General features: G+C 36.9%; 1 protein-coding gene across 6 annotated transcripts in view; it reads left to right on the top strand.

The window, feature by feature from the left end:
* The window catches only part of STAU2 (staufen double-stranded RNA binding protein 2), a 301,766-nt gene that overhangs the window by 165,405 nt on the left and 114,076 nt on the right, over positions 1-22,285 (top strand). For all 6 annotated transcript variants that reach the window (XM_058528891.1, XM_058528890.1, XM_058528885.1 and 3 more), the window contains one exon: positions 2,699-3,006. In XM_058528891.1, the coding sequence (XP_058384874.1) occupies positions 2,699-3,006 (308 nt within the window). The remainder of the gene's footprint in view (positions 1-2,698; positions 3,007-22,285) is intronic.

The raw sequence follows: 22,285 nt of genomic DNA, 5'->3' as shown, positions 1-22,285 counted from the left end.
GGCACAGGGGCACAACCCTCTCGGCATGTGGATATGTTCGAAACTCAGAAGCTCTGCAAACTCCACTATTTAGAAGTTTTTATGGAGGCTCCATTCCACAGGCATGAGTGATTAAATCATTGGCCTTTGGTGATCTCCAGCCCCTCTGACCTCTCCACGGTTAGGGGTGGGGCTGAAAGTAGCTGTTTTCCTACTTTGGTATTGGATGTTATCATTGAAAAATCCTTGCCACTTACCTACAGTAACAGGGAACAGTGGCAAAGATTTTTTAATGATAATAATCCAATACCAAAATAGGAAAAAAGGCACTTTCATATATTAATATTGGAGTGGGAAATTGGTACAACTTTTTTTGGAGTTTACAGTTGCAAAAAGTTGGAAACAAATGAAATGTTCAACAATATGGAATTGTTTAGGGAAACAATTCATATAATGAAATATTATGCTTTTAAAATTAGTACTAGAAATATGTTGTTTTGTAAACAGCAACAAGTTCATATGGTATGCCTCTATTTTACCTTACTTTTTCAAGTTAACAAAAAAGTACATAGGAAAAAAAGGCTGAAAGCATATCTTGAAAGTGAAATGTTAAAAGTCGTCTCATGTGGCTAGTGAGATTCGTCTGTATTTTTCCAGTGCATGTATTATCTTTAAAAAAATTTTATTGAAATTTCTTCCTGGGCATAAAGTAAATCCATAAAATAGGACTGATGTATTAGTTTAAGCTATATATATTATTTAAAAAAAAGAAAAACAACTATGTTTCAAAGCCATCTGGAGCCTGGCCCCTGCCTACCTCCAGCTTCCCCTTTTGCAGTTCCCAGCTCCCTCTGTGCGCTGGTGGTAAGGAGCCACTTGAGGTCTCCTGGAACACACCCTGCCAGTCCCTGCCTTTGCTCATGCCGTCCATTTGCCTTCAGTTCTCTTTCTCCTTGGCTTCATTCTCCTCATCCCTTGAAATCTGCTGTCAGTATCATCTCCAAGAAGCCTTTCCTGAGCTCCTAGTGCTTCTCCTTTCCCATTCTCAACGCTTTCTAGACCCATCTCTGCTGAGGCACCTACTACATTATATTATCTCTTTTCATTTTCCCCTCTCAATAGACTGAGCATGACTTTTGAGGTCAGGACAGTATTGGTTAGCACAGTGCCTGAAACACAGCAGTAGGAGCTTACCTGTGTGTGTGTGTAACTGAAAAGTAGAATAGAAATAAAGGTGTGATGGGCTCAAACAGCTTGGAATATTGAAAGAAGTGTTAGCATAGCTGCATGACTGGGGAATGGGGTCTTCACGAAGAGTTTAGTAGATGAGGAGGAACCATATCACTAAGGGCTTCCTATATCGTCCTAAGGAGTTTGGATTTTATAGTGTAAGTGATAGGGAGCCAGTAAAGAATTTAAGTAAGAGAATGGCTAGCTTCTAGCATTTCCCAAAGTGTTAGATGTTATTAATATGATGTGAAAAGCTTGGATATAAAATAAATTTGGGAAAACCTGGGTTAAACCAAGTTGAATAGATTTCTATTGTTCTGGACTTTTCAGAGTCTTTACTATGCTAATTTGTATTTTTAATGTTCCAAGAGGGGTGTGTGTGCTATAATTTGCATTATTTCCCAGATTTATTTATCATGGAACCCTATTATTTGGGGACTGTGTTATAGAACACATTTTTGGAAATGGACACTGGGGAGACAAACAGCAGTGAGACCTTTTAGTGATTGTTCCGGTAGCCTAGGGGAGAACAGTGAGGGCTTGAATCAGAAAGTTAATGGCAGGAGAGGGAGGGGCAAGAGCAAGGGAATTAAGTTGTGTCTCTCAGAGCACATTCTCCAAAAGTGGTGATTTATCAATAATTGTAAAAGATAACATCATGATTTGAGAGTTGTTAATATCTGATCCAAAGACGTTAGAACAAGCAGTGCGAAATGTGGTTTGAAACATATCTGAGACAAATGGTAGTCAAAGGAAGGTGCTTCTTTTAATGTTTACAACCCCACCAACTGATAGCACAGCCTGGGCTTACTGGACATGGTAACTACTTGTTTGTGGGTTAGTCAAAGATGGTTGCCAGGAGTCTAGATTGGGCGACTGAGCAGATAGATGGTGGTATCATAATGAGATAAGCAAGATAGGAGACAGGACTGGTTTGGGAAAGAAGATGCTCTGTCACTTCTGGACATGTTTATGAGTTAGAGTTGTCTGCGGGACACCCTTGTGGAGAGGAGAGCACCAGGAGGCCACTGGACATATGAGTTTATACCTCAGATGATGTGGACTGATCCACCCTTCATTTTACCTCCTTTGTCTCAATTGCTGCGTATGTTAGGGTTTCATGTCTCTTTTATGAGATCATGAAGTATTGAATTGCAGGGTGAAGACACCGCGCATTCCTAATCTTATCCCGCATTGCACTTCCACACGCCAGTTGCCCTTGTTCCTCCATGGCTTCCTTGTCATATACAAGGTACACTGAAATCAATTTTGTGTGTTTTTTAAACTTCTGATTTTAGGAATATTGAACATTATTCGCCTCTAAATGGAGGCTACAATTGCCTCTGCAAGTATGAGGAAGATGCTTGATGGACAGTGTTTCTCATTGCTCTGTTGCAACACCAAGTGAAATCGAGTTAATAATGCTATAATGTGTTTCTATTCCAATTATTTTAAGTATAATAACAATGTTCCTTCATTTTATTTATAGCTCCAAAAGGAATTCTTCATTTGTCTCCTGATGTTTATCAAGAAATGGAAGCCAGCCGCCACAAAGTAATCTCTGGCACTACCCTAGGCTATTTGTCACCCAAAGATATGAACCAACCCTCAAGCTCTTTCTTCAGTATATCTCCCACTTCGAATAGTTCAGCTACAATTGCCAGGGAACTCCTTATGAATGGAACGCCTCCTACAGCTGAAGCCATAGGTTTAAAAGGAAGTTCTCCTACTCCCCCTTGTTCTCCAGTACAACCTTCAAAACAACTGGAATATTTAGCAAGGATTCAAGGCTTTCAGGTATGAATTAAAAGCAAAAACAAAAACAAGAAAACAAAACAATTCATTAGCCCCAAATCCTTCATCTCTATCCATCAGAAAGCTCATTCTTGCCTGCTAGTGTGACCTGTATGCCACTCACATCATAAATTGTTAGGAACACAGAGGACAGAAAAAAGAGAGCCGTATGCACATGCCTCATTTTCTTTGATTTTCATTCTATCCAGTAATTCTTTTGCTGCCTGGCTCTCCTCCATTTTCCTTCTTCTTCCCCTTCTTTTTTTTTTTCCAACATTTTTCATTCTGTTCTGTTTTCGATTGGTCTTGATTGGGTGCATCCATCGCCTCACTCTGTCTTCCATAAACAGAAAGTCTGCCTTCATACATTTGGTATTAGTATTTAGCACAAAGTTCTCCCTCATTTTATAGTAAGGCTGAGTTTTCAATGACGATTTTACTTTCATAGCAGTTTTGAATTTGGCATTCTATTGCTAGTAATGATTTAGGTATACCATTCAGGGACAACATCCTAGAAGTCAATTATCTTAGGAGTTAATTAAACAAGGTATTAGAACAATAATGAAATGCTTTCTAGTTGTTTGAGACATAAAAACATATCTGTTTTACTGGCTCGTGTTTTGAACCGTCGAGGGTAGCACCTGCCTCAGATGGTATCAATAATTCCATTTCCCTGTGCAGTCTAAAACTAGCGTATAGCCCACTTAACTTGTGTATATGAATTTGGGGATGGAAACTTTTTTTTTCCTATTTATTCTTTGTTCCCTTTTGAAAAAAACGAAACAAAACAAAATCCAACAGTCCTTTATGGAGAGAACTTTTAAAAGAATTGTTAACTCTAGGAAGAGGAAATACCTGTGTTTTGATTTCTTAGTTGCCTTGAAAATCCTGTACTGAACTGTAACCGCTCACTTGACTGGATGGACAGCAGCGTGCTTGTGCGTAGACAGAGTGTATCACTCCTTCCGATTCCACTGTTTTCATCCCCGTGTCCATCTTAGTCTTATTCCTTAAGACCAAAAACTGTAATTTCCTTTAGAAATGCTCTAGAAGATCTGTATTGTGTAGAATGATCATGTATTCCTAAAAATTTTACAAGTTTAGATATAAACTAAGAAAGATCATGTGTTTGGGGAGGTATTTTGCATGTTTTTTGTTTTCCTTCACAGAAACCTGATTCTTTCAAATCTATTGCCAGGTAGTCATTAGTGTTTTTAATTAGACTATTAATATTAAATTAAAGAAGCTGTTACCAATTATTGGCTCTGTCATCTGAAATTTTAAATGCTTAATTTAAAATTAAAATTTTAGAATTTGTTTTTGTTGTTTACCTTAAGAATGACAATAAATCACTGTTTAAAATAAAAAGACCTTGATTCATACAGTTAAAGTACTGGAAAAAAAAGCAAAATAATTTTTAGTTCTATCTATAATCTGCGTAGGATGAACTAGAAATAAACTGTGATGAAAAGAAATTCACTGCTTATTTACAAATCTAGTCATTTAGAAATGTCTGAAAGCAACACTGCATTTTTATAGAAACAAAGCACAAATTGCATTCAAGCTCTGAATTGATTTTTTGCTTGGAGATGTTATGGTAGATGTAATTTTGCTGCCAGAAGAACTACTAAAATTTTTTGATTTGTATTTATTTGTTAATTTTTTGGCAATGAAAACAATTATAATTTTAAATTACTTTAGTCAAAATGTAGAGTCTGTTACCCCTATTATTGGGCTGACTGCTCAGACCTTTTTTTAAAGCTTATGCTGAGATAATATACTCTTATTTATGGACAAGTTAAACATTTCCAAATTTGTGTACTGTGATTTTTACATACTAATGAATATAAACAGATGGTTTTAAAACATCACTGTGCTTCTTTGGTTGAATGAGCTGGGTGTTATTAATGTGAAATATTGTGTCACTGATGGATCGTAACCTGCAGCTGAGCAGTGAACAGAATCTCTGGGAAATGGCTTGGTGTGCTGTCAGGCGCAGAGCACATCTTTATAATGTCGCAGTAGGAGGTTCTTTGTGGTTAAGTTTTAAAACCCATTTCTTCATAGGTAACTCTCTCAGGTATATTTACCTGGTAGAAAAACATGTACATTGTTTTTATTTCTTAAATCTTTCAATTGGACTATAGTTTAGAAATTATAGGGCCAGCTTGTTATGGATTACCTGCTATTCTGTTATTTTTATTTCTGGAATTTAAAAACAATAAATTCTTTTTCTGTGTTTCTAGGTTAGTACTTTTTTTATTTTGTTATTGTACACTGACTAGATATTATTACTTAATGAATATTGTATAAACCCTTTTCTGGCCTTTCTTGCCCCTTGAAATTTGATTTAAGCTGGTCAGAGCCATTATATGTGACAGCTGTATTGTATTACAAAGAAAAAATATATTAGTATACTGAAAACTAAGTTGTTTTAACTTTTAAATTTTTTTCATTACCCAATCTTTAATTGAAATTTATAAGTTACAAAAAGCTTATTTGCTCACCAGAATGTTGGTATTAAGCTCACATCCTTTTGCTTAAATCTAAAAAATAATTAAAATTATTATACAATTGAAGTTATTATTAATAAAGCTGACTTCACAGAGCAGAATGTGACTGAACGCTTACACATTCTCAGCAATTCTTTTATCCTTGCTTGAACTCACCTAAACTTTTTATCACATTTTAGATGCAAGCTTTTGGATCTCTATCATAAATGAATATTTGTTTCTTTGAAATTTTTATTGAGTGTATTTTAATTACCCTCTTTTAAAACCTGAATGTTCTTATTGATTTATTATTTTTTGGAAAAAAAGTTTTATGTGAATAGTTCTATGAACCTCAAACTTTATCCAGCCCAGTCAGAATGCTTCTATAACTTTATGCATTTCATAAAAACTCATTTGAAATTAGTCATACCATAGTGTGTCAGAGTTCCTTGTTGCTTGCTTGATACTCTTTAATTATAATGCCAAAATGTTTCAAAATCATTCAGCTTTTTAAAGAAAATTATTATAGAAAAGACCTTCTTGAAATGCTGTGCATCTGAGCTAAGGTAGAAGACTTTGTTTTGTTGTGCTGTAATTTACATTATTCTTAGTTTTTACATCTTTAATATGCTTTTCCATACTAACTATATTAGAAATCTCTTTGTATAATTAAATATAAGCAGTCTCTTTGTTTAAATGAGTCAGAAAAATGGTTAGATTGGAAATGAAAACGAATTATTTTAGTAAATTATCTTTTCTAGATGGGTTTAATTTGGATTTGCTAGTCTGTGCCCCTCCTTGTGATCATCATCCATTGAACAGTGTTGTTTTTGAAACCTTCAGAGTAAAATATGATAAACTAGATTTGTTTTTCTCACATAAAGAATGTAAAGAAGCACTTAGTTGGTTTCTTAGTTAGACCATAATTACTTTTTTTTACAAAATCAAGGAGTGTTTTATAGAGAGTTGGTGCCATTTCCAGCCAAGATGAGAATGTCAGAATGCTTTGAAATAGCTATTTAAATTAAAAACTTTCTTTTCAAATACAATTCAAACTTAATACATTTCAACTAATATGTCTCCTTTTGTGAAGTTTGATACAATTATAGCAGGCTTCTTTTATAGTTACAGGCTTCTTTTAAATATTTATTTTTGACATATATACGCATTACATATTTTAGCAATATAACCTAAGTACACAGATTACATTGAGATGGGGCATGGAGGGGGCCCGGCCGATCTGAGGATCAACCTTTTTCCTGTCTCTTTTTTTCTTCTCTTCCCTATACCTCACTTTTTTTAATCCATATATTTATCATCAAAGTAGCTATTTGCAGCTTTTTTATTTTTTTTTAAAGAATGAGTGATCCATTTTTTCCAAGACCAATACAGTCATGTGCCTCATAAAGACATTTCTGTCAACAATAGACCACATATATGACGGTGATCCCATAAGATTAGTACCCTGTAGCCTAGGTGTGTGGTAGGCTATGCCATCTAGGTTTATATAAGCACACTCTATGTTTGCACAGCAAGAAAGTCTCCTAACGACGCATTTCTCAGAACGTGTCCCTGTTGTTAAGCGACACGTGACTATATAAATAAAACTTTGTAGATTTCTAATAGGAGGATATGGAGAAAGAAATCATGCATATACATATACTCCCCTACTTAGAAATATGTTTTTCCCCCATTTTTCATTTGTCCTTGAAACATACTTACCATGTTACTTCTCAGCCCAAATTTTTATCTACACTGTTACACAAATGGCTGTATAAAGCAATGAGAAATTACTCAGAGTACAATGGGCAAAACACATTTGTGAGTTTGGCATGGGGTGAATAGATTCTGCACTGATATGCAGTCCTTAAAAATCCTTCCTGGATTTGGCCTCTACTACTTTCCAAAGACCTTGGAGAGATTGGGTTAGTGTTTGAACTCTCATGAAGGCTTGGTCTTCCTATAGTGACCCTAAAACTCAGGTTTGTTCTTCAAATGGGCCGCCCAAGTTCGTGGAAACTGACTTATTGTCTGTGTTATCTTTAGACCTTGATATAGTTGGCCAAACTCCCGAGGGTATGCAAACTACATATCACGTAACTGTACTTGCGTGAAAACCAGTGGAATTACAGATCAACTCATTTTCTGAAATTTCCAACTCTGTAGATAAAAATATTACATTTGAAGAAAGAAATCCTGATGCATATAAAAATATACTGTGATGAGTAATACAGGTAAGAGTCAAGCAGGCCTTGAGTGAAACAGTCCATTATTACTGCATAAACTCTTCAGGAATAACTCCACCGTAAATCACTGCAGAATGTAACTATGAAACTCAAAGGGACAGAGACACTCATCTTGAGCCTTGATGCACCAAGTACATAGGTAGTAAGACACAAAAGATATTTCAAAGAAAAAGTAATATACAAACACAGAAAAAGCTGTTCCTAACACTGTGACTTTGATGTGGATCTGAAATGAGCCACTGTGGTGCAGAAAAAAATGGCTGTCATTATGTGTTCTCTCCATGTACAAAATATCTGCAGCTTTTCTGTTTATATCAGAAGAGATTTCAACTCAATGTGAGAATTCTATTTGGAATTATTTGAAAATCAGTAATCAGTTATTTCTTCAATTAATCTGAAGGAAAAGAAACTTTTCATCTAAAGGTGAATTACATTTCCTTTTGCTAGAAAAGGTTGGCAATGATGTGATTTTTACTTAGTGACATAAAATTAATTGTAGTTCCCATCAGGTGCCTTCATGTCAGGCTAGTATCTATGAAATTTATCTGTTTCCCTCTCTCCAACATTCAGCTGTGTCTACGATTTTTTTCATGAATGACAATGGCTAAAATTTCATATGTGTTGTTCTCTTCTTACCCAGAACAAATTGAGAAAGAGAACAGTATGCAGAATGCTGCATGTAAAGGATTTCTGCACACTGAAGAAAACTACTCTAAAATACCAGGGGCATGCTTCATTTAGGAGATATATGGGTAAACAAGGAAATGAAACGGACATTTATTGACTGAGTTGTTATGTATCTGATAGTGAAGTAGGCATTACATACATTGTTTTACGATGCAAACAGAAGTGCCTGGTCCATTTTTGCTTTTTGCTTACAAATCGTTATTTTATTTTAAATCAAACTACAGTCATGCATCGCTTGACAAAGGGGGTACGTTCTGAGAAATGTGTCATTAGGTGATTTCATCATTGTGGAAACATCATAGAGTGTACTTACACAAACCTAGATGGTATAGCCTACTACACACCTGGGCTATATGGTACTAATCTTATGGGACCACTGTTGTATATGCGGTTCGTCCTTGACTGAAATGTGGTTATGCCGTGCATGACTGTATTGTATAGTGTTTGAAGCCTGATCCTTCTAAGTAGAACTAATTTGTGGTAGTGGTCCATGGTCTTCTGAATGTTGTTTTGGTTTAGTCATAGATTTCATCAGTAAGTTTATTTATGCCCTCAACTATATACACAACTGAGTCTGAGTCATTTAAGAATTCTGACTCTTTTATTTATTTATTTTTTTGCTGGGAAAGATTCTCCTTGAGCTAATGTCTATTGCCAATCTTCCTCTTTTTTTTTTAATGTGAGCTGCTGCCACAGCATGGCTACTGACAAATGAGTGTTGTTCCACACCCAGGAACTGAACCCACACTGCCAAAGCAGAGGGTGCTGAACTTTAACCACTAGGCCATCAGGGCTGGCCCAAGAATTCTGACACTTTTGAGCTGGAAGCAACTTTAGATTTTATTCTAAGATAAAATTTTATTATGTAAATATACATTTGAGGGACTACACAAGTAAAATGTCCTACTAGTAATGTAGTTTACTCATTTCCCCATATGGAATTATTAGTTAATTTTAAACCCTGACAGATTTTAGGTTCTGGAAAGTTCTGCCAGCTTAACATGGTAACATCACAAAACAGATTTAACTATCAGAGATAAGGGATATTTGAAAAACTTTCAAAATATTTTTCTCTATAGTATGGTCATTTTTTTCAAGTGTAAGGAAAGTCCAGAATCAAGTTTTAAAATGGAACATTTCAGAAAACAAGGACTACTGTTGGGAAATGACACAAAATTCACAGCTTGAAAAACTGTTATTAAGATAAAAATAGTAGGGGCCAGCGCGGTGGTGTAGTGGTTAAGTGCACATGCTCCGCTTTGGCAGCCCGAGGTTTGCAGGTTTGGAACCCCGGGCGTGCACCGACACACCGCTCATCAAGCCATGCTGTGGCGGCGTCCCATATAAAGCAGAGGAAGATGGGCATAGATGTTAGCCCAGGGCCAGTCTTCCTCAGCAAAAAGAGGAGAATTGGCATCAGATGTTAGCTCAGGGCTGATTTTCCTCACCAAAAAAAAGATAAAAATAGTAAATAGTATATTGAGAATAATTTTCAGGGGCTGGCCCGGTGGCGCAAGTGGTTAAGTGCACGCACTCCGCTGTGGCGGCCCAGGGTTTGCCAGTTCCGATCCCGGGCGCGCACCGACGCACCGCTTGGCAAGCCATACTGTGGCGGCGTCCCATATAAAGTAGAGGAATATGGGCACAGATGTTAGCCCAGGGCCAATTTTCCTCAACAAAAAGAGGAGGATTGGCATCGAATGTTAGCTCAGGGCTAATCTTCCTCACAAATAGAAAGATAAAAATAGTAAATAGTATATTAAGAATAATTTTCAGGGGCAGGCCGGTGGGGCAAGCGGTTAAGTGCGCATGCTCCGCTGCGGGGGCCCGGGGTTCACCGGTTCAGATCCCGGGCGCACACCGACACACCACTTGGCAAGCCATACTGTGGCGGCATCCCACATAAAGTGGAGGAAGATGAGCACGGATGTTAGCCCAGGGCCAGTCTTCCTCAGCAAAAAAAAGAGGAGGATTGGCAGATGTTAGCACAGGGCTGATCTTCCTCACAAAAAAAAAAAAAGAATAATTTTCAATAATTTCAGTATGTATGTGAAGAATTAGATGGATATGAAGTTAATCTGGCTATAGAATGTCATCTCATTGAATACTGGAATTTGATTTAGCTGAACAACAGGAAATGGAACATTTGTTTATTCACTCTGGACAAATACTTAAGTACCTATACATGCTAGGTAGCATGCCAGCCACTGGGCACAGGAGCAGTTATGGTCAAGTTGGAGACAGACAGACAGGTAAATTAAACCGATATACAGAAGACAGACCGCTACCTCAATTTAGTTCTATCTCCAGGGATCAGCGTTTGAACGTTACACAACAGTTTGACAAAAACAATTAAAAATTTCCAGCATGCCGTGTGAAATAATGTGTATAATGCCTGCCGCGCATGTTAATTGTCATAGTAAGTGTAACATGGTAAGTGGACTTGAGGTATGGTTAGCCATGTTAAGAATCAAGAATGGGAATGAACAGCTCTGACTACAGGAATTAGGGAAGAATTCGTAGCAGAGGGGACATTTGAAATAAGTATTAAATAGGACATAGAATTCGAAGGTGGATAAGAGGAAAAGGAATTGCAGGCAGAAGGAGCTAAGTACTCAGGACATAAAAGGGCATGGTGTTTTAGAAAATGCTTAGAGTTCAAAGTGGGAGTAGCAGGCAGGGAGGCTGAAAAGATGTATGTGTGTTGCTGGGAGTTTGAATTTTAGCTATTAGGCAGAGACTTATTTTTGAAAGGGTAGTAACGTTGGTTTTGTGTTTTAGAAAGATAATTCTGTAAGCAGTTTGAAGGATGAACTAGACAAAAAAGAGATTCGTAGCAGAAGGACTAATTAGAGTGATTTTGCACAAATCTGGGAGAGAAAAAATGAAGATTGAATTAAGGCAGAGCTAGTGGGCATAGAGGAGTGGGGGGCTAAGGTACGGTTGAGAGAGTTAAATGGTCTCTTGTGCTTTCTTCTGTGAGGATGCTTTCACTGGTCTGCTCAGGGTGGCAGCTAGATTTTAAACGTATTGAAGAGTAAATAGACTATTTAAGGATAAGTAGACTATTGTTTCAAGAATTTAAGAGTGAAGTAAAGAAGAAGGGTAATATGAATGGGACATGTTTTAGGCAAGTGTTTTTTTTCAGTATGGATGAGATGAATAAACATAGAGGAAGTTAATGAATTCCATTTTAAACATGCGGAATTTGACTTGCCTGTGGGACTTTGAAATGGAGTGGTCCAGTAGGCAGTTGTAAATGGGTCTGGTAGTCAGCAAGAGAGGATAGGACACACAGATTGGAGAGTCATCAGTGTGTAGATGTAATTGAAGCTGTAGAAGTAGTGAAGATTGACCAGGGAAAATGGGCAAAGGCCTAGGAGATATTCCTGATGAATACTAACAATGTAAGGGATTCATTTATCCATTAATTCAGCTGACATATACTGAGCACCTACTGTGAGCCGGCTGCATTCCCTGGCAATGAGAATATAGCATATATGACGGTCAAGGTTTCTGCCCTCATGGAGCTAACATCAGAATGGGAGTGTGGGGGGTGGGATGTGGAGCGGGAGGGGCAGGTGGAAGGGCAGACAATCACATCTGAACACATCCGATAAATTCAAATGGTGTTAATATCCTAAGGTAACAATTGCTTGGAAATTAATTGTGAGATTAATTATCATTATTCATAAGAAGTATGAGCAATGACTTAGTATCTCCAACTGTTGTGTCAAAGATAACTACACTTTTAAAATGTTTTAGTCAACCTTACTGCGGTATAATTTACATACAACAAAACACGTCTACTTTAATTATACAGTTTGATGAGTTTTGAAAAACGTATACAACCATGGAACTACCACCACCATCAAGATGGGAATATTTCCCTTACTGTAAAAAATTCCCTGGTGCCTCTGCAGCCTGTTTTCCTCACCTGCCCAATTCAGCATGCACAGTTTTGTTTCTGGCTTCTTTCACTCATTGTAATGTTTTTGAGATTCATCCATATTGTGTGTATCAGTAGTTTTTTCCTTTTTATTGCTAAGTACTCACTCGTATTGTGTGGCTGTATACCACAAATTGTTTATCACTTTACCTGTTGATGAACATTTGAGTTGTTTTCAGTTTGGGGCTATTATGAATAAAGCTATTTATGAGCATTCATGTACAAGATTTTGTGCAGACCTGTTTCCAGTTCTCTTGGAAAAATACTTCGGAGTAGAATTGCTGGGTCACGTGGTAAGTGTACATACAAATTTATAAGAAACTATCAGATTCTTTCAATGTGTTGTATCATATTACATTCCTACCAGCAATGTATGAGGGTTCCATACATTAATATGATCAGTCTCATTCTCTGAAGGGTGCAGTGTCTCGTTGATATTTCTATTTGTATTTCACCGATGACCAATGATATGACTTCTTTTCATGTGCTTACTGGCCAATTATATATCTTTGTGAAAAGTCTACATCTTTTGCTCAGTTTCCACTTGGGATTTTTTTTCTTATTTGAATTATAAGTGTTCCTTATATATTCTGGATATAAGTCCTTTGTATTGCAAATAGTATCTGCCTTCCTGTGACTTGTCTTTTCATTATCTTAAAGGTGCCTTTGGAAAAGTTGAAAAAACGTTTTCAATTTTGATGAAGTTCAATTTTCCATTTTTTTCGCCTGATTTGTGCCTTTTTGGTCCTCTCTAGAAATCTTTGACAAGCCCAAGGTTGCAAAGATTTTCTCTTATTTTTTTCCTAGACTTTTTATGGTTTCTGCTTTTATTTTTAATGCTAAGATCCATTTAAAGTTTTTTTGTCTGTGGTGTGTGTAAGGGTTGAAGTTCATTTTTCCCATAGGATAGCCAGTTGTTTCTGCACCATGTATGTCGTGTGTTGTTTTACTTGAGCTGCTGTTAAGATATTCTGTTTATCTTTGGTTTCACCAGTTTGTCTATGCTCTGTCTAGGATTGTTTTAAATCCTGCTTGGAATTCATTTAGCTTCTGAGAATGATTTAGATAACATTTTTCACCAGTTTTGAAAAGTTTTTCGCCACTTTTTTCCAAAACTTTTTCTACCCTTTTCTCTCTCCTCTCTCTTTGGAAGTCCAGTTACACGTATGTTGGGCCTCTTGATATTTTCCCCCAGGTCTCTGAGACTGTTTATTTTTCTCCATCTTTTGGATGATGTAATTTCTGTTGATGTATTTTCAAATTTACTGATTCTTCCCTTTCTTCTCTCCAATGTGCTGTTGAGCCCATGTAATAAATTTTTTATTTCAATTATTTATATTTTTTTTAACATTTCCATTTGGTTTTTTTTAGTTCTCTTTATTTGTTGTGATTCCATATCTGTATTATTTTTAAGATCGTATTTTCCTTTAATTATTTGAACATCTTACAATAGCTGCTTTGAAGTCTTTGTCATCTAAATCCAACATCTGAGCCCATTAGGAGTCAGTTTCCATTGACTACATTATATATGTATGTGGTTCACCCTTTGCTGTTTTTTTTGGCATGTCTGTAATTTTTGTTCGAAAAGTGGATGTTGTGGATGATACGTTATAGCAACTCTGGATCATCCTTCCTTCTGTAGATTATTGTTTTTGTTTTTGTTGTTTGGTCTAGTTCTCAGTTAAGTTGCCTGGGCTAAAACTGCAGGCTTCGTCTCCCCCCTGGTGATATCCCTCAGCTGATATCTCCACTTAGTTCTTTCCGCTTCCAGCTGCGGCGTTGTCTCTTGCAGTCTTCCCAGTGCCTGCACAGTCATGTGGGCTGAGTTTATGCTCAGATTTTGGAGCTCACCCTCTTTACATCTCCTAACTTCCAGCAATTTTCCCCGCTAAATTGCTAGCTGATCTCCCAGACCGTGTCCTCTGGTACTTCAGGCCAGTAAAGCTTTAGCTTTCTGTCACTTGAGCTGTGTGCACTTTAGGGACTTGCACTCAATCAAAAAAGTAGCAGACTTCCAGATCTTAACAGATTCCTCGCTGGTTGCTGCGTACTTGTGCATCATATCCCCTAGTCTTTCCTGTACATGTGAAGTGTAGTAGTCAGCCAGGAATTTGGGTAGAGTTTATATTCAGATTTAGTGTTCCCCCACTTCTGCAGCTGCCTGACTTCTAGGATTTCTTCCCTCAATGTCCAACTCATCTGCCACCCCTAAACTCTTTCCTCTGCCACCTCCAGCTGGTAAGACTGCTGTTTTCCACCAACAGAGCTACAGGAAGCGGAAGAAAAAGAAAAAGAAAAAGAAAAAAAATAGCCATGAGCTCACAATTCTTACTTCATATAGTTTTAGTGTTTCACGGAAAAACTCTACACTGATGTCTGCCTGCTTTTGATCACATTCCAGTGTCTTCAAATATTTTTCTTTTGTCTGCATTATATATTGCTATCTGCAAGAAGGTCTTTCCAGTGAATTCATTCTTCCATTACCAAAATCTGGGACTCATCCAATTGATTTTAAATACCACCAAATTGACCCATTAATTTATTAGTCAATAACTGGTAATCTTGAATCTGTCCTAAGAAAATAATTAAAAATATGGGAAAAGATATAAGGACACTTGTCATTGGTTAGGGCCCTCTCTCTTCTTCTTCTGGAACTCCATTTACATGCATTTTTTATATTTTCCCAGATTGCTGAGGCTTTTTTTTTTTTTAATTTTTTTTCTCTGAACTTCAGATTGCATTATTTCTATGGATCTATAAGTTTACTAACTCTTTTCCTATGTCTCCTTCATCCAGTGAATTTTTTTTTTTACTTTGGACATTGTATTTTCATTTCTAGAATTTCCATATGGTTCTTTTTAAAGTTCCTGTTTCTCTGCTGAGATTTTCTATTCATTCATTCATTATAGACATTTTCTTTTATATTCTTGAGAATAGTTATGATAGGTGCTTTAAACACCTGTTCTGCTCATTTCAACATCAGATATATTGGATTTTGTCTTTATTGATTGCCTTTTCACTTGGGTACGAGTCATCTTTTCCTGTTTATTCTGGGTCAGGTAATTTTGGATTGCATCTGGATTCTGTTACACTCCTCTGCATAGTTTTGAGTTTTTTTTTCTGAGGCAGTTAATCTGGCTGGACTCAAAGTCCAAACTTTGTCTCTTATCTTGAACTATTTCTTCTCTTGGCTTCTGGGATAGTAGTCTCCAGGTTCTCCATCAACTTCCCTGTCAAACGTTGCAAAGCAGAACCTAATAGAATTGGCATTTAGGTGGTAACTGCTCTCTGTTGGAGTAGTTTCAGTGGCAACTTTTTGTAATGAAGTGAATGATAGGGGAGAAAGTTGAGGTAGTGATAGTAATACTTTCCTAGAGTAAAAACAGAAATAGTTAAAAAATGATCTGTCATAGGTGGTGTTTGCTACCAATTTGGATTTACAGTTTAAGCAGAAACTTACTTCTTACTTTTTGCAAATCAAGTAGCATTTATTGATGTTTCTTGGTTCAAATTTCTTGGTCCCCATTGCTAGGCTTCTCATGCATAGGCTTATATTATAATTTTTTCCCTCTGAAACTCTAATTTAAGGAGAAACCTTTAACTCCTCTTTCTCATGATGCTTTGGATATTATAGTTTTCCAGGCTTTTATGCCATAAATTTTTTTTTCTGCATACTTTTTCTTTTCTGTATCAGAGGTAGAAAGTACCACATTGCCTAGTGACTCTCTTTTTTTTAACTAAGAGAAAATTGAGTCTCCACTGATTCCCACCTCTTATGTTTGAAGATTCTTTTAGTATAAACTTCTGATATGCATAGAAAAATTTATCTATTATCTATTCTAACAGGCTCTCAGCTTCTTTCAAGTCTCCTTTATTCTGAAGCACTAAAGGTTTTCTATCTTATTATAAGTGGCCTTTAAAAAATAATTTTTGACTTAGAGAAAGTAGGAAAATAGTACAGAGTTTGATGTTGACAATTGTATAACCATAGCATTAATTGTCAGCACCAGGAACTTGACGATGATATAATACTACAGTCATGTGCCGCATAACGACATTTCAGTCAACAACAGACTGAATATACGATGGTGGTCCCGTAAGATTATCACCAGATAGCCTAGGTGTGTAGTAGACTATATCATCTAGGTTTGTAGTAACCTCTCTGGTGTTTGCACAATAATGAAATTGCCTAACAATGCATTTCTCAGAATATATCGTCATTCAGCGACTCATGATTGTGTTAACGAATCTACAGATCTTACTCAAATTTTGTCAATTTTCCTACTAATGTCCTTTTTCTGGTCCAGGATCCTGTCTAGGATCCCACATTGCATGTAGTTGTGATGTCTCTTCCAATCAAGTAACAGTTCCTTAGTCTTTCATGATCTTGACACTTTTGAATATTTGTTACCTGTTTTGTAGAATGTTCTTGAATTTTGGTTTTTCTGATATTTTCTCATGTTTTGATTAAGGTTGTGCATTTTTGTTAAGAATATCGCAGAAGTACTTTCTCAGTACCCTGTATGCTACTCTGTTTATAATATAATTGTTTTAAATATTTCCTCTATGTACATTAAGAATCACATCAGATAGTGTTATAATTTTGCTTCAAATGATTCTGTCCTCTGTTCTCTCCATTCTGCTGTTAAGCACATTCATTGAGTTTTTTTGTCTTGGTTATTGTATTTTTCAGTTCTAAAGTTTCTATTTGGTTCTTATATCTTCTATTTCTTTGGTGAGACTATTGTTTTTATTTGTTTCAAGTGTGTGTGTAATAGCTTTTTGAAGCATTTTTATGATGGCTACTTTAAAACACTTGTCAGACAAGTCTAAGATCTATGTTATGTTGGTGTTGGCATCTCATGATTGTCTTTTCTCATTCAAGTTGAGATTATCCTGGTTCTGATATAATGAATGATTTTCTATTTTATCCTGCACATTTTAGGTCTGATAAGTCTCCGTATCTGATTTAAATCTTCTGTTTTAGTAAGCTTCCTCTGACATTGTGCCAGCTAGGGTATAGTAGTGCTACCTTGTTACTACCGGATAGAGGTTCACTTTCTCCACTTAACCTCCGTTGACCACCCTGGTGGGAGCAGGGACTTGTTATAGCTGAATGGTGGTGACAGTCCTGACCCTCCACTGTGCCTCTCCTGACATCACCCCAGTGAGAAGGGGTAGGGTACCCACCATCAACAGATAGAGATGAAAAGCCTAGAAATCCAGCAGGGATCCTGACTCCCCATTCAGCCTTCTTTATCATCACCCTAGTAGGAGAATTGGGTCACCTTACGCCAGTCTGGCAAGGGTGGAAGTCTAGGCTTCCTAATTGGCCTTGGCTGATGTTGGGGAGCAGGGAGTGGGTCTGCCATTTTTTCCATGATTGTTTGGCTACAGTAGAGCAGTTAAATGTTTTTTATCTTGCTAAGTTATTCCTTTTCTGGTCCTTTGGTTAGAGAGAGCAGGCTTTCGTGAGGGTTTTTTTTTTTTTTTCTATACCCATTGGCATTTCTAGGTTACTGGTTTCTCTAGCACCCAGTCCAAAATATGTAAAACATAAAGACAACCCAAGAGTTCACCACTGTACTGTTTCTTGGGTCTTGAAATCCTGGTAGGTTTTCCTCTTTATCTCCACCTTTCTGAGTCCTCTTAAGTTTGTTTTGCTTATAATTAACAGGAAGAATAGGGAAAAGTAAATCTGTTCTATCTTGTCTGGAAGCAGAAGTCATAAATGGTCTTTTCATCATGAATGTAATTATATTTTAAATACTAATGTAGTATGTTTCTAAAATTTATAATTCTTGAGTATAAAGCACTATATTCCAATATTTTTGTAAAAGAAAAATAATTAAATGCTGCTATGAATTAAATCAGTATATAATGAAAAGATTTGTAGGGTCTTGTCTTTGATGCCATTTTTTGAAGTGGTATTCAGTACAATAGAATTCTCATGCATGAAAATTATCAGAGTTGGTTGGCCCTCTTGGGAGAAGATTTTGCATTAGTTTAACTTTGGTGGTGTACTGAGTGCCTATATAACTGTAATTTTCCTTTGACTTCGGAAAGTTTTCCTTGTTACAAAATTATTTCTTTACAAAGCCCTATAGATTTTAATGTGGCTTGTTTTACATACATAAATGGATATGTGTGGGTATATCAAAACATGAGTACACACTACAAAAGAGGGGAACTCCTTTTCTGGTAGATTTGAAATTGGCTGAAACTAGGATAACTGTGTGTGTGTGTGTGTGCACGCGCGGGTGCGCGCACGCGCGTGTAATTTACATCTTAATTAGCTGCCTCCTTAGACCTTCACTGGCATAGTCAATGGAAACTGAAAAGCAAAGAACAAAAATTTAGGATTTTTGTCATGTACACAGTCATCACTTAAAGGAATGCAATTATTTCCCTTAACAATACTGACAGCACATCTGTTGTTGCATTTGTTAGACAGTTTTTATCTGTGACTTATACCAGAAATAAATCTGTACATTGCTGCTAGATTTTGTACACCAAATATAGGCATGTAATTTTCAAAGCTTATCCCAAGCATAGAATTTCTAAAAGAGAGAAAAGATAATTATAAGTTGAGTCTCAGTCTGTATAATGTGATTTCATTCATTCACTTATCACTTCTGAGGCATTAATGTGACAAGCATATTGCATACAGAGTGAAACAGATTATTCATACACCTAAACCACTTAGACATGACTGAGCATGTTAAATATATGTTTACGTTTTAGTTACAAAGGACTTTAGTTATGAAAAGGATTGGGAAAAAAGCTTTAGAGAAAGTCAGTGACAGACATTATCCTAATGTAATATTCTTAATAATTACACATCTTGTCATATCTTTTATTACATTATTATGGGATGTGTTATAATAGTAATGAGGAGAATATCTAATATTTATTTAATGCTAACCATGAGTCAGGCCTTGTTCTAAGTGCTTTCGTGGAGAAACGAATTTTATTTATTACTTATAAATTAATTCATCAGGGCCGGCCCCGTGGCTTAGCGGTTAAGTGCGTGCGCTCCGCTACTGGCGGCCCGGGTTCAGACCCTGGGCGCGCACCGACGTACCTCTTCTCCGGCCATGCTGAGGCCGCGTCCCACATACAGCAACTAGAAGGATGTGCAGCTGTGACATACAACTATCTACTGGGGCTTTGGGGGAAAAATAAATAAATAAAATTATAAAAAAAAAAAATTAATTCATCAGTTAGAAATAATGTAGATTGATACTATTGACTGGAGTTGACCCAAATAAGTCAGATGATTAAGTCAGATGATTTGCATGTCATCAAACCATCTACAAAAGTAGTTAAGAAATGTTTACTACCAACTTAATCTACTTATTAGGGCAATATTTATCAAGGAATATTGTTTTGTGCTTTGCCAAGAACGTGGTATTTTGTACGTTAGTGAAGATTTTGGTCTTTAGTACAGCTGGTGTGCAGAATCGGCAAGAATCAAGCATGTTTTGAGTAGCCTAAGATCTAGTGCTAAACTGTCGCTCCGTAGCTCCTTGCTGTCTTGACTCCTGTGCGCAGGGCTTCTGTGCGGGAGCTCCAGTGGGATCCCTGCGTGCTGCCGAGTAGACCCCACGCTTCATGAGCCTGAGGTGTGCTGATCAGGCGGGTTTTCTTGACACAGCGATTGTGTTAGGTGTCACGTACAAATCTACAGCCTTCATCTTTCGTTAACCATGTAACGAGCAGCTTGCTTTAGACGTGGATCTTTTTCACACCCTCCTCATTTTTGTCCCTCGGAGGTAACCATTAAAAACATCTGACAGACAAGCAGTTAGCCAGTTCCCTGCTGAGATTAGTAAAATATTTAGTAGTCCTACAACATCAAGGAACTTCAGCCCTGCAGGAAACAGTTTGATTCACTTTTCTTGGAGGTAGGGCATAGGGAATTTAAATTTTCATTTGGCTGGCCCCTTATATTTTCAAATGGGCATGAAAAAATTCACATACCTAGCTTTTTATATAAATTGTTCTAAGGCTTATGGTATTTTTATTTCTTAAATTATATGAATAGTTGAAAAATTTGTGTCTTTCCCTTCAGGAAAAAGAAATTTCTAGACTGGCAAAATCAGTATCAGAATGCACCATTATAGCGTCTCATGTGGGTTTATGTGATTGCAAATCAAACTAGGAAAGTTATTTTAAAATAAAAATTATTGTAGATTTGCAAATTTCAAAGGAAGCCACATTGTTTAATTTACATATATTGAAATTTCTGACCCATCTTTTAGTGGAATAATTTTTGTAAGTCCATGAGAAAGAAACAAAATGTCAATTTACAGTAGTTTATGGTGTTATAAATCCAGAACAAGTGCTACAACGTTGTAAAAATCCAGATCAGTTGCCTACATATTAGAGTGCGAAAGATAGCAAAATGATATGATTTATAAACAGTAAATCTTAAAGTAAACATAGAAGATGACTTTCATAATCTAAAATTATCTTTATTCATTTTTCTTTAATTAAAATCAGGGTCTTATGACATTGTATATTCGAATTTTTAGGGCCACGTTTGTAGGAAAATAATGCTGTGTTGTGGCGGAAATATTTTGCCCATCAATCCTGAAGAGTTTTGCATTACAGAACGTAATGGAATTTTATTACCCTAATTATTTCAGCCTAGAGTTCTAAGATTCCTGGCTTCTGCTGGTGCTTTGAATCATAGGAAGCGTTTTTAGATTTAGAAGGATGAGTTTCAAAATGTCATTCACACATTATGTATTTTTTTAATTCACTATTTTTTGAACTCTAATGTTTTTATGGCCAAGAAAAAAATGAAGAACTGAAAAGAGCCACATCAAACTTGTTTTTATGAGTGATTGATTATGTGAAGTGTGACTCTTAAGGCCTTTTATCTGCATGTTATTACTTTTTGTTTAATTTGAAATTGTGTCCTCAAGCAGTAATTCCCTGTATTTTTCACCTATTTTTGTCTGGTTTATTGGCAGTCTCCATGCAGTGGGGGTATAAACATGTAGTGATTGCACATTTCTCCAGTCACCACTTTCCTCTGTGCTCTGTCAAATCTCCCTTTCATGTTCCTTTATGATATCTTTGGCAAATCCCATAGTTTTCTGGTTACCTTTAGTTTTTAAAAAACTAGTCCAGGTCACTATAAAACTCCAAGCTCGTGTCCTCCCATTACAAGCCAGTCGTTTTGGCTCAAGACACTGGGAGGAGGGGGTGTACATTGATTTCTTTCTCTCTCCCTCTCCAGCACGGTTGAATATTTGTAGTTGGTGGGGTAGGAGCTGGATCTGCTTCCGAGACGTCTTCCTCCACACTCTACCTCTGTTTCATGGCCTTACTCCTCTGATGGGGAAGGCTTGGAGGGGGACTAGAGTAGGGGAAGGTGCCACCCTTAGCCTGGTTTCATCCACTGCTGGTTTTCATGTAGATAATGTTCTGGTTTTCTTGAGGCAGTGTTTAGTTTCTCCCACCCCCCTCTGTCCTTGAGGAGCAGCCATGGAGCCTTTGAGCTTTACCAGTGGTCCATGCCCCTGACCCCCTCTGTTGGTAGATGTCACTTTGGTTGGCCTGAGTAGCCTCTTGGTTTCTGCTGAGATTCTCTTTCATTCCCTCCAAGGGCCATGGAGATCTGGGGTGAGCATGTCTTTCTTCATCCTTTTTTGTTTTCAGGTACACTGTGTGCCTAGGGCTCCTTCAGCAAGTTCTTAGATATCTCCAGACTCGGTCTCTGTATTTTCATATGCTTCCAAACTGCTATGGACATACATCAGATTCAGTCGAGATTTCTTTTCAAAAAAGGCCTGCAAGTTCAATTCTCAGCAAGCCTCCTGTCAGGGGACTAAATGTCAGTCTCTCTTTCACGTAGGTACTCCCCCTCTCTATCAGCTATTTTCTTAGAGCTGCCC

The sequence above is a fragment of the Diceros bicornis genome, chromosome 33 (genome assembly GCF_020826845.1).
Source record: "Diceros bicornis minor isolate mBicDic1 chromosome 33, mDicBic1.mat.cur, whole genome shotgun sequence".
Taxonomy (NCBI): domain Eukaryota; kingdom Metazoa; phylum Chordata; class Mammalia; order Perissodactyla; family Rhinocerotidae; genus Diceros; species Diceros bicornis.
This window is presented reverse-complemented; position numbering and strand designations above follow the sequence as displayed.